The following is a 14,255-nucleotide window of genomic DNA, read 5'->3' as shown; positions in this document are numbered from 1 at the left end:
AAATTAGTCTTATGAAGACGAAACGGTGGTCTGGCGTATTAAATTATATGTCTGGTACCTTTGATAACTATAAGCCTACTTACTGGTTTTAAAGAAAATAGGTGATTCATGGCATTATCTAAAACGTTAAAACAAAACCAAATATTCATGTTTTTAGAATCAATGTTTCAACTTGGCAATTTAATATATTTCTTAAAGTAAATATTTTGAACTGTAATGAAAGTGAAATTGCATTTTCTTATTTGTAGCAAGAAAGCAAGTTCGCTGATACCATCTTGTATTTTTATTTTTTTAAAGCATGTTAAAAAACCTATGTGTGTGTTACATTTTAATGTTGTGTCGTTGTTCTCGTCTTATATTTAATGCGTTTCCCTCAGTTTTAGTTTGTTACCCCGATTTTGTTTTTTGTCCATCGATTTAAGAGTTTTGAACAGCGGTATACTACTGTTGCCTTTATTTCTCATGTTTTATTTCAAATTGTATCTCAAATTTTTTTATTCACAAAAATGTGTATTTTCATAAACAATTTATACAAATTTGAGCAATTTTGCACGACTTGTAGCTCGAAAAACAGCAACGCGACCAATGCTTTACATTGTATTTATAAACAAAAACAAAAACATAGAAAAAATTTCATTTTGGCGAAGTTGAAAAAGTTCTATCTGAAGAAATAAATACTTTATGATGATCCACCTTTAGAAAAAATGGTGACTTGAACCGGGTGTTATCATTACAAGAATGTTTAAATCAAATAATGTCAGTAACGGTGTAAATAATTGTATATTCTAACCGTGTTGGTGTTGCCTTCTAAATCAAATAAGCAAATAAATCATGTTCATATAGTTGCTTTCAACTTAACATCATGTTTATGAACTAGCTGATTAATTATCTTAACATTTACATACATATAGAAAATAAAATTAGAATCCAAACCACAAAAGATGAAACATAACACATTATCGAATCAGACTAACAAAAGACACATCATAACGAAAAACGTAAATGTTGAATATATATATAGACACCGAGACAAATCTATTAGCAATGTAAATTCAAACTCGGTAAAACAGTCATATTCAGAAATAGGCCATTGTCGGTACTCCTTGGTTTTGATTGTCATTGTCTTAGCAGACCAGACAACGTAGACGGTAAACCACAATCTAAGCTGTGATAAAAAAAAAAGTAGTGGTAAATGAGTGATGAAAGTGAAAGTTTTAAATAAATAACTGTCTTTTGTGGAGAGATAAAAAATTAAAACGAACAGCTATTGGAACCCAAGGAAATGATAATCTAAGTCGAATGGCAAAATTTCTTTCTAAATTTAAGGTCGTCAATGCTGATCGGCATTTTATTTTACCTTTTTAACGTTTTTGATTCAATCGTCACTGATGAGTCTTTTGTGGACGAAAGGCGAGTCTGATGTATAAAATGTTAAATGATTAGTTTATTTCAAGCAAACCTTCAGATGAGTTTAATATGAAGGACATTGTGAGATTATGATACTTATGGAACTTTTTTAAAGGTACAAATTTCGACTGGAATTCGAAATTTCTACTTTATAGTCCTGCAAAATGAGAAAAAAAAGAAACAAACCCTGAGTAAGAAAATCAAACAAAAAATGAAGGACCATAAGCTATGTTTTGAGTCCTATTTTCACAATGAGAGAAATTAACGTAACGAACAGTCCTTCGAAATTGATTTGTTATAGATTTAAATTGTCTTTCACAATTAAAGGCATGTTTATATTTAGTATGGAATGTATACACAACTGTATTATCCGATATGATATTTTACCTATACATAACTAACATAATCCTCATTGCACTTTTATAAAAAAGTGTGTAACAAAATTACCAACTTCCAAGGTATATCAAAAATGGGGAATTCCATTAAAACTGACAAAATCAAATTTTATCAAACAATTGAACTAGTTGAAAACAACTGTTTTATTCCTTACTTCGTACAGGCATTTTTCAAAGAAACAGATTGGTCAAACATGGTTTATAGCTAGCTCACTTAAATCAAAGTAAAACATGTTTTTCCTGATGTTGAAGGGGCCTCGGTGGCCAAGTGGTCTTAGTAGTTCTACTACTGTAATCACTAGCCAGTCAACACTGAAGTTGGGAGTTTGAACCCCGCTCGTGTGGGTGCACTAGACTCCAATCTTATCTTAATTGACGAGGGATTTCAGTTTTCTTATCAAAGGTCGGTGTTTTTCTCCGAGCACTCCGGTTTCCTCCATCCATTAGAACTGACCGCTACAAAAAAGCACAAGAGTGCCGCTTAAAAGTTGCATTAAAACACCAACAATCAATCAATCCTGATGTTGACAACAATTGGTGCGTGATTAAAACATAGGACAGCAAAATGGTCCATATTTTACAGTATTTTTAGATGGGTTTGTTTTTTCGGCAACTGTGACAGCTTCAATAAGAGGATGTTTCCGATACAATATATTGAACTCACGTTCCTTGAGCCATAAACAAAAAAAAATGTGTTTTAATCTATGTACATGAACATTGACTCTCTCATCAAAGCCTTTGCTTTACGACTAATTTTATGATTTTTAGCGAATGTTATAACATGAGCAACACGACGGGTGCCACATGTGGAGCAGAATTTGTTTACCCTTCCGGAGCACATGAGATCACCCCTAGTTTTTGGTGGGGTTTAATTAAGTACAAAGGTACCATGCTTATAATTTAATTCAACAGACGCGCTTTTATTCTACATAAGACTCACCAGTGACGCTCTGATAAAAATAGTTTTGCAACTGTCCTAAGTCAGGAATCTGATGTACAGTAGGTGTCGTTTGTTTCTGTAATTTATACGTGTTTCTCGTTTCTCGTTTTTATATAGATTAGACCGCTGGTTTACCGTTTAGTATATTTGGGGCCCTTTATAGCATGTTGTTCGGTGTGAGCCAAGGCTCCGTGTTGAAACCGTATACACTGAAATGCAGTCAAGTTTAGCGATGATTTAATACGCCAGACGCGCGTTTCGTCTATATAAGACTCATCAGTGAAGCTCAGATAAAAATAGTTAAAAAGCCAAACAAGTTCAAAGTTGAAGAGCATTGATTATCCTAAATTTCAAAAAGTTGTGCCAAATAGGGCAAAATTTGCCATTTCTGTAAATACTATGCAATTTATTTTTGATAAGGAATTATTGTATTTCGTTTTATAAAATACATACCATTTCATAAAACGATAAACAAACAAGAGCCTGGAAAAGGCATTTTGATCAATACTTCTGAAAGTCCTTTGACTAAAATTGAATGGAAAAAGTAAAATCACAAAGTCCGAGGAAAATGCAAAACGAAAAGTCCCGAATAAATGGCAAAATCAAAAGATAAAACACATCAAACGAATGGACAACAACTGTCATTTTCCTGACTTGGTACATGCATTTTCAAATGTAGAAAATGGTGGATTGAACCTGGTTTTATAGCGCTAAACCTCTCATTTGTATGACAGTCGAATCAATTTCCATTATATTTACAACGATGCGTGAACAAAACAAACATAACAGGCAAAATGGTAAAAAATATGGGTACAGCAGTCTTCACTGTGTCACAATATCAAAACAAACAAATATTTAACAAAGAAGCACAAAAAGTATCTATCAAATTTTACAACCACATTCATTGTGTACTAATATATGTTTTTAAAATCTACCCATAAAGAATTGAAATAGTTGAAGTCCTGTGTCTGCATTTACATCAACTCTAAGTGTAGTTGCGTATTTGATGTCAGAAAATGAACACGTCACACAGGAAGAATTTTTTTTTTGTCGTTCAAAGTATTTTCAATATTATAATAGAACAATAACATAATGGCGGGATCATTAAAAGTACAGGGCCACGTCATATGTACCAAGAAACACAAAAAGTCTCACTGTACGAATATTTTACGACCGAACAAATCTGAAAGTATGGATAATAAATAAGCTTTCAAATGACATACACAATTTGTAAGGTTGGGACATTAAAGTCGTTAACGATGGGGATTGATGAAAAAATGTCACTCTACGACGAGGTAAGTTATAGTTAAGATTCAGTACTCATCAGAAACTCTTTTTTTTTTTTAGTTTTTTGCTTTTATTTAACGTATTCTTGGTTAAAAGCAATGAAAACAACACGTTATAAATACTTTTGACGCGCTTTTCTTGAATTACCGCTATTCATCAGGAACGCTAAATGCCAAACATTTGAAAAATAAAGGCAACAGTAGTATACCGCTGTTCAAAACTCATAAATCCATGGACAAAAAACAAAATCGGGATAACAAACTAAAACCGAGGGAAACGCATTAAATATAAGAGGAGAACAACGACATAACACTAAAATGTAACACATATAGACAAAATCCCACGAGAATAACAAATATAACATATATATATAACATCAAAACCAAATACATGAATTTGGGATAGACAAGTACCGTGACACGTCTTATCGCAATGTGAATTTACACTCAAAAATAAGAGAAAACAAACGACACAACGTTATAATGTAATACACACAGAAACGAACTATAATATAACAATGACCATATTCCTGACTTGGTACAGGGCATTTTTAAAGGAAAAAATGGTGGGTTGAACCTGGTTTTGTGGCATGACAAACCTCGCACTTTTATGGCCATGTGAAATATAACATCAAAATGACAACACAGGACTACAATATAAATAAATTGGAGAACACAATTGACATAGAATCACACGCACAACAGCCAACAAAAGGCAACAAGTTCAAAATTTTAATACGCCAGAAGTGTATTTTGTCCACACAAGACCTATGTGTGACGCACAGATACAAAAGTTTGAAAGCCGAAACGAGTACAAAGTTGAACAGCATCGAGGACCAAAAGATCAAAAAGGTTGTGCCAAAAACGGCAAGGGTTTTCTGTTAAGTTACCAGAAAATCCCTATAATTTAGAGTAATTTATACTTTTGCAAACAGTAAATTTAATAAAATGAATATTCAAAAGATGTACATGATAAAGCTGAAGTATTAACTAATTACAGGAAACAACTGAAATACATTTACATAACCAGACATTTGAAACACAAAAGTAGACACATCCGAATACGTTTAAACCTCTACGCCAAGTGACGTCCTATTTGAAACTGAAAAATGACGAAAAAATGAAAGCCAGGGATATATAAAAATCGAAACAGTTGAAGTACCGAGGGTATCATCAGCTACGTAGTCAGTACTTCGGTACTGACATGATATAACAAACTTTACAAAAATTGTCCGATTATAAATTTTGAAATTATTAAAAACTATGGTTTCAACTCCCTCAGGCAAAATTGGCTTTAGATGAATTTGGCTATTTATTTTAGGTATTTTTGACTTATAGCTCTTCAAGTGTTTCGGTTCTTATACATCTTCGGATTTCAAATGTTTGGCTTTGAGCGTTCCTGATGAAGGTAAATCCAGAAAAGCGCTTCGGACGCATAGAATTATTATACGTGTTGATTTCCTTTTTTTAACATCACTGGGTCGATACCTCTTCTGGTGTACTATCAGTCCCCGAGGGTATCATCAGCTCAGTATTCAGTACTTCGGTACTGACATGATTTAACAAACTTTACTAAAATTGTCCGTTTATAGATTTTGTAATTATTAAGAAACTATGGTTTCAACTCCTTCAGGCAAAGTTGGCTTTATATGAATTTGGCTCTTTAATTTAAGGTATTTTCGACTTAAAGCTCTACAACGGTTTCGATATTTATACATCTTCGGATTTAAAATGTTTGGTTTTGAGCGTTCCTGATGAAGGTTAATCCAGAAAAGCGTTTCGGACGCATAGAATTATTATACATGTTGATTTCAATTTTTTACATCACTGGGTCGATACCTCTGCTGGTGGACTATCAGTCCCCGGTGGTATCATCTGCTCAGTAGTCAGTACTTCGGTACTGACATGATTTAACAAACTTTACTAAAATTGTTCGTTTATAAATTTTGAAATTATTAAGAAACTAAGATTTCAACTCCCTCAGGCAAAGTTGGCTTTAGATGAATTTAGCTATTTATTTTAGGTATTTTGGACTTATAGCGCTTCAACGGTTTCGGTACTTATACATCTTCGAATTTCAAATGTTTGGCTCTGAGCATTCCTGATGAAGGTTAATCCAGAAAAGCGTGTCGGACGCATAGAATTATTATACGTGTTGATTGCAATTTTTTTAAGACAATACGATAAAAAAAAAGTACATAAAAATAGCCAAATCCATCTAAGCTCAACTTTGCTCTCGGGAGTTGAAACCTTAGTTTCTAATTAATTTCAAAATTTTAAACGGACAATTTTATTTGGAATGTTATAAATCATGCCTATTCCGAAGAACGACTACTAAATGAGGATAACCTCAGGGACTAATAGTCCACCAGCAGAGGTATATGACCATTGACGTTATAAGTTCTATACGTCAGAAGAGCTTTTCTGGATTTACCTTCTCACTTAAATCTTATTACTTTGTGTCTATATGTATTGCATATAATTGTACAGACATATAATAATAACAGGCAATATTTGAAACATTTTCTAATGCATATTTACAAGTTTGAAAAATATTGAATATAAACAGATCTGGCATATCATTTGGTTTTTAAAAATCAATTTTAATTTGTGTTCTACAAAAAAATGCATGCGAGTACTAATGTGCACAACTGAGTAGTACATATGCATCAGTTGTTGAATTTTAAATAAAGATATTGCAAAATACTGAATTCAAAACAGCAAAGAAAATCCAATCTTGATACACAAATATTTTCACTTGAAAACGTGTGTGATCATGCATGTAACAATGTTTAAAATGTTCTATTGACCCATGGCCGGTGTGACTTTAATAATGACGTCCTCCTCTTCATTACCTACGGCACATCTAAGTCTTACTTCCGGTGTACTTAAGGAGGCGACAAATCTTATAGAAAACTTTGTATACCATCTGCAAAGGTCTCGCTCCAACAATCTGCGTTCAACTGTAAATAGAACATTCTTTTGTTTAATTGAAACATTATATTGCACACAAAAAAAACAATAAGAATAAAGAAGTTTCGCTTTGTCGAGAAAACAGAACGTTGATCACTATTGATATGGAGTTTCAAAAGATCAAATTATGTTGAATATCTGCCTTATGTCGTAACTACAATCCTTCCCCTCTTCACAACGAATGTGAACAACCGAATTAGACTATTTACCGGGTTTTTAATAACATGCGCAACACGCCGGGTGCCCCATGTGCAGCAAGATATGCTTACCCTTCCGGAGCACCTGCAATCACCCCCAGTTTTGGTGGGGTTCGTGTTGCTTAGTCTTGAGTTTTCTATGTTGTGTCTTTTGTACTATTATGTGTCTATTTGTCTTTCTATGTTTTAGCAATGGGTTTTTAGGTTATTTTCGATTTATGAGTTGGACAGTCCCTCTGGTATCTTTTGCCGCTCTTGTATCTATATTTATCAAAGATTTAAAATTCATAATTTACTTATTTTTCAATGATTTTTCATTATAAATGAAAATTTTCCTTTGATTGTTGATCTGTAGGTTTAGAGAACCTCTGACTAAAAATGCAATAATTTCAAATGATGAACATTATATCAGTATTTTCATACAACACGGCGACACAATCACCAATCCTTTTATTGAACCAACTTCTGCAATATTTGCGTCCAAGATTGTACAACTTGACGCTAATGAGTTAGTATTTAATTATGTCAACTAGAAACCCATTGGAAATACATTTCATCTAAATCTGATAATCTGACGAAGCTATTTCAAAAACTTTGTCACCACCTAACCTATTGAGCTTCAGAGGAAAGAAGGCATTGGAACAGGTTTTCAGGCAACATCATCCAATACGAAATATGGCTGTGTAAAGGGAAAGGGAACATTTTTAAATATTGCTGACTAACTTCAAAGAAGAAGGTATGGTTCTGAGCATATAAAATTTATCTTGTGTTTAATCGATAATACTAACTTTTGGTTATCATATTTCTTTCAATAACATAGGAACCATTATTGTTGTCATACCGGTACCAGAACATAGGTTTTGGCGGTTTGCCAACCAGAGCATCACATTCCACTTTCACTTCATCACCATCTACCACACCAATTGCCATCTTTGGAGGAACAATCAAGTTATTCATTTTCACAATCGGTCTCTGTGCATGTGCTATAAAAGATCAAAACTTTTAAAAGGTCAATTCATTCCCAATATATGAAAAGCTTGAATATCGACATCGGTCATAACATAACTCGTACAAATTGTTTTTCGCGAATATGTATCATGCAGAGCATTCGTTTACCATGTATACCTGTGCAACGCTTTATAATTATTAAAGTAGTTGAAATTGTATCCAGTTTTTTTCTAAAGGACTTTGAAATTACTCCTTTGATTAGAGAATGAAGAAATGTAGTGTGTGCACGGGCAGTATTATTACTAACCACACCAAAAAGCATATTAAGGTCGATTAAAGATACTCCTTACCAGGCAAACTTGTAAGAATAATAGTTTAAACAAATAAATAACATAAAACATGGTATTATAAGTATATCAATACACTTACAATTCACAACTAAGGAATATGAATCTGTAAACCTTTCCAGCCCCTGCTGCTCATTAAATCCACCAGCTGTACACTCGTAATGGGCCTCATCCAAACATTCCACGGTTTTCATCGATACTTTTACAAATTTCTCTTTAATACTACCGGTTACTTCCATTCTGTTAGTAAATTCACTACCACTGAAGAAGTAACCAATACTAGGTGGATTCCCATCAGTCATGGTAACCATGTCATGTTTTCCATACCAACCGTTCCTGGTGATGGTTATCCATCTAGGAGTTTTGACAGACTGTGAATTGTACTCGCATGTTATCATCAAGTCGTCTGTGTCTAGGTAAACAATCTCGGGTTCTATCCTTACATTGATATCTGGAAAATGTGTGTTAAAGAACTTTTTTTTTAGAGAGTACACATTCAACAAAAACCAAAGACGAATAATGTGCACATAATGTTTTAAAATCCCTTTCGTTTGGATTTGGATGTGGTACCTTATTTTTGAAAAGCGGCAGGATTATTTCCTTGAAATTTATTTTATTCAAGGGAAATTGAAAATCCATTCTTACTAAAAATGCAGCTTAATGTAAGAACTTTGTGGTTCCATAAAAAAAATATTTATTTATTTAAACTGTAGACATTTGAATTTTTTTTTTAAATGCACGTTTGCTAGATTTTGTCAAATCTTAGTGTTCATCCAAAACTAACATAAAAAGACATTCTATCATATAAATCATATAAACGTAAAGCGAAACTTGAAGTTAAAAGAAGCTATTGACGTATTTAATCTTTTTAAATACTTTGATAAGTGTTTAGATAATACAATTTACCTTTTGAAAGTACTCCACCGAAATATATACCAAGAACAGCTAAGACCACATACATCTCCATGTTTCTGAAAGTTGTCAAATGACTAGTACATCTTTACTTTTCAATACCTTTGTATATAAGACTTTTGTTGACATTATACAGTTGATAGGAAGTCAACAGTATCCTATTCTGATTACATATATCATCAAGGTTATGTCAATAAATAAAGAATTTAACAATATGAAATTCTCTTTCTAGTTACTTTTAAACAATATGTTACGTAATGGAATTACATAATGTAGAATCATTTCGACATTGTTGTTTTCCATTCGTTCCGTTTGTTGATATTGTCGCGCATTTGATTTGGTCAGGTTTAGCGGAAATCCCCTTTGTTTAATTACCTTGCAGTTTGGTATTTTTGTTAATACTTTTTTCCGGTGTTTTCGTCGTCATGTTTATCTTTACTAACTGTGTACATACACCGAATGTAAATACTTCAGCTTTCTTGTAGAAATAAATTCATTTGATATTGCTGTGGGTAAAAATACGGATATTATTTGCTTTCGGCGATGTTACAAACGAGAAAAAAAAGGCGGAATAGTTGTTACGACAAATATAACATATGCCTCGTTATCAGTGACACAGTTATTCCATATCATTTACAATGACGCTCATGACATTTAAGAGGTTACTATTTGAATTTAACACTTGGTTCCATAGCTTTCCTGTGAGCAGCAATCTTCTATCAAGGAAATGTCTCAATAGGAGATTATTTGAAATCATCACAGTAAACACTAGCACTGGTATATCGTACCAATTTAGAGATTTAAACTCTTTCAACGTACAGCAAAGATGTTGCTGCATGTTGTGAGATGGAAAGTTTACAATGGGAAAACTGAAATGATCTCAGCTAGCATCACAGTCTCTTTTCATAACGTCTGTCTTATACAAAAAAAGGCGCAATATTATAGAAAAGAGTGGTGGTTACCTTATGGAAAACCGACTGGGTTGTCAAAACACAACATCAACTCAACCAAGCGAATGTCTATCATAAATCAATTAATTTAATGGTGCAAGTTTCATATGATAATTGTGCTGTTTGTATTAGAGTAGCAGTATTCAAAGCATTATCTGTCCCTTACTCAAACAATATGTATGATATTTAAAATGAAATCCACTTATTCACTCACAACGAAGGTACAGTATATGCACCATGACCTACATAAAGATAAATCATATGTAACTTCAGTTGTTCATATTCCCCCTTAGATATTATAGTGAAATAAATACTAAGTAACTGTCTGATAACAGTAGAATCATACTCAATCACAATGTTAGTGCCTACAAATTCTTGTAGGAAGGTCAACAACAGATCAATGATAATTTAGAAGTATGATACAAATATTACCTTATATAGCGGTTATACAATGCACAATAGTCATGATAAGATCACAGGTGCATATGAGCAGCGTGTAATAATGTGAAGATTACAGTCAACTGTTAATACAGAAAGTTAGATACTAAATCTGACACCATTTTATATTTGGACAATGCATAACAATTATGTAAGTGGCGAACTAACCTGTAATGTTCACATTGCCACTAAAACTATAGCATAGTTTGGCAGTAACTTTGAAGCTAAACTTTGATTGCTGATAAAATAGATATTAATAATTAGAAAAGGAGTTCGTTAAGCATTTGACAGACAAAGAGATAGGAAAAAATAAGAAATGAAGTGTTTGAAGAGTAGCCATCGTTAATTGGTGATGTGACGATCACCGATGTAGTTTTATGAAAGTTTGCAATACAGAAGTTTAAAATGATAATTTCAATATCACATTCAAGAGTGTATCATCGCATTATGAATATTTGGAGTATTTTATGTTTATTATTAAATTTATCACTAGATTTGACTATCTCCACTTTATTAACATTTTTTTTCTTCATTTCCATGATATATATCCTAATCAATCATTTTCATGTCAGATTCATAATTTTATGATGATAATTTTCAAAACCACATTTTAAGCCAAAGAAACATTTGGGATTGTATCATTTCCCTTACATGTATTCCAGTTTTGAATTGTGTTTCCCTTTTGGAAAACTCAATCCAAATCCATCCTATAAAATGTTTTACACCACTGGGTCGATGCCACTGCTGGTGGACGTTTCGTCCCCGAGGGTATCACCAGCCCAGTAGTCAACACTTCGGTGTTGACATGAATATCAATAATGTGGTCATTTTTATAAATTTCCTGTTAACAAAAGTTTTAATTTTTCGAAAAACTAAGGATTTTCTTATTCCAGGCATAGATTTCCTTAGCCGTATTTGGCACAACTTTTTGGATTTTTGGATCCTCAATGCTCTTCAACTTTGTAATTGTTTGGCTTTATAAATATTTTGATATGAGCGTCACTGGTGAGTCTTATGTAGACGAAACGCACGTCTGCCGTACTTAATTATAATCCTGGTACCTTTGATAACTATTTACGAGTGCACGCAGTATTTTAATGCACACCTATTCTAATAGATTTGAAAGAAAAACACTGCAATATATACAAGAACTCCAAAATAATTTTGATTTTACATGTACATAATCATATGAAAGTTACACGAAATATTATTGATAAATTATGTCCTCCTTCATAAATGTTAGGAAATCCAGTCATGTTTAGGAGGCAAAATTAGATAGCATCTAGGTAGTGAATTTAAACGAAATATAAAATTCATAAATTCAATATTTTATGCATATTGATTCAAGCAATGCAGAACATATCCATCTGGAAAGTGAAACTAAATTACCTGAATAGATATTTATTCTTTCATTGAGAATTGTTAAATACTATGTTTAAGGGTTAAAAATTTATACATTCATTTATTATGTAAAAACAGTTTTGATTTTCATACATATTTTACATGCAGTTATGAAAGTCTTGTACTGATTTAAATCTAAAGTTAGAACAATCAGTATATTGGAAATTTAAAACGATGAAAACCATTAATATTTTCTTCAAGTTCAATCTTAAAATAGAGGAACCCTATATGGAAGAACTTCAGGAAAAAAGGATGCTGCAATTTTAGGTTAAGTGAGTGTAAACTGTACAAGTAGCATTAAGGTAGATTCAATTCTAAGAATACCAACCGGACAATTTAAATGTCCCAATTATATTGTCAATTTTACATTCTGATTGAACAATAGGTGATGGTTAAGGCAACACCTATAGTCAAGTCACAGTAAAGTGCCGACCTCTTCTTATTTTCAAATGAGTCTTTTCTGATTGGATTCCATTAATAAATCCTCAAGAACGAACTAGTTTTTAAAGAAACATCTGCCTGATATTTAGACTTATATCTCGAATTTGACATAAGTGGTCATCTCAGTAGTAGAATCTATGACAAACGAGACGATTTTGATTTTTAAATTATCAATTTCTCCCACCGAGCAATATACCAAATTAACCTGCATATGCAATATAAATTACCAGATTGAATTCACCATTTTCTACATACGAAAATGGTTGTACCAAGTTAGGAATGTGAAAGTTGTTGTCCATTCATTTGTTGTGTTTGAACTTTTTAATTTTGCCACTTGATTAGAGACTTTCCATTTTCTTGTTATACCTTGTGAAATGCAGTTTTAAAAGAAACATTTGGTTTGGTATATCAATGATATCTCAATCTATTACAGATTTGTGGGACTTTCTGTTTTGAAATTCCCTCAACAAAATGCTCGATGTTTGGTATTTTTGTAATTTTACTTTTTAACCAAACCATTCGGTATTCAAGAGCTACTCAGACTGCGTAAAACATCATCAGTGTCTGAATAGAAAGTAGATAAACCACATTTATGTCAAACAACTTTTCGAGGTTTTTTTTTCATCTGAAGATATGAAGACCTTGCTGATTGATATTTTGTATCATCTTCACAAACAATACACGATGGTCTTGAAATGGAGATTCTAGGTAGCGACGTTGATTCTCATATTAATATCGTGCTATAGTGTTCTTGAGTTTGTTTTTGTAAATTATTACTTTTACTGTTGCTCGGTACTTACATGTATACATTGCTTTGTCTATACGCCTTTTGGTTTTTTCTATGTTGCCATATTTGTTTGTTTTATAGTGGTTACATTATAACACAATGTTCACAGCTGTATCCCTATTTCGACATTTTTATTTATTGTCTGTTTGGTTTGTTCACACATTGATGTCAATATAATCGATTTCATTCAACTGTCCTACAAGTTAGCTATAAAACCCAGTTCAATTTAAATAAGATAATATATGTACCGGCACTAAGTGAGGAATATGACAGTTGTTATCCTTTCGTTTAATATGTTTGAGCTTTTGATTTTCCTTTCAGATTAGAAACTTTCCATTTTCTTGTTATACCTAGTCAAATACAGTTTTAAAAGCAAAAATTTGGTTTAGTAGATCAATTATATCTCAATCTATTACTGATTTGTATGATCTTTGCGTTTAGATCCAGTTCAATGCAACCTTTGTGATACACTATATTTTTATTGTATACCATGAAACTTATTTGATTTCTCCTCTTTTTCAAAACAAGAAACCATCTAGGTATTACTTTGCAATATTAGAATGAATCACTTGTTGTGCTAACCGTACCAAAACATGAAGTAGGTGTATTACAGACACTATAAAACACATAATTGTCAAGCTGCTCACCATATGAAGTGATTCTCTAAGTAGTATTGGAGAAAAGTATCAAGCAAACAAAAAAAAAACATCTGCCAGAAATTTTTGTAAACTGTTCCAAATGATTCCTCTGAAATTTAATACAACATCCCATGAATCAAATGACTGTCATTAAATCTAAATTCCTGGAAATTGCTTTGGTCAACATGATAATTA

The 14,255-nt window shown here is 32.4% G+C and overlaps 1 protein-coding gene across 1 annotated transcript; it reads right to left on the bottom strand.

The window, feature by feature from the left end:
- Nucleotides 1-6,539: 6,539 nt before the first annotated feature.
- LOC139522850 (uncharacterized) lies at nt 6,540-10,906 on the bottom strand. Its single transcript, XM_071316457.1, has 5 exons — nt 10,788-10,906; nt 9,400-9,464; nt 8,576-8,944; nt 7,987-8,181; nt 6,540-6,991 (listed from the first exon to the last, which is right to left on the bottom strand). The coding sequence occupies exons 2-5, from the start codon at nt 9,458-9,460 to the stop codon at nt 6,831-6,833; spliced, it is 786 nt and encodes a 261-aa protein (XP_071172558.1). The 5' UTR covers nt 9,461-9,464; nt 10,788-10,906; the 3' UTR covers nt 6,540-6,830.
- Between the last annotated feature and the right edge of the window lie 3,349 nt (nt 10,907-14,255).

This window comes from Mytilus edulis, chromosome 5, assembly GCF_963676685.1.
Source record: "Mytilus edulis chromosome 5, xbMytEdul2.2, whole genome shotgun sequence".
In the NCBI taxonomy this organism is placed as follows: Eukaryota; Metazoa; Mollusca; class Bivalvia; order Mytilida; family Mytilidae; genus Mytilus; species Mytilus edulis.
The sequence above is the reverse complement of the archived record's forward strand: the minus strand, read 5'-3'. Positions and strand labels throughout refer to the sequence as shown.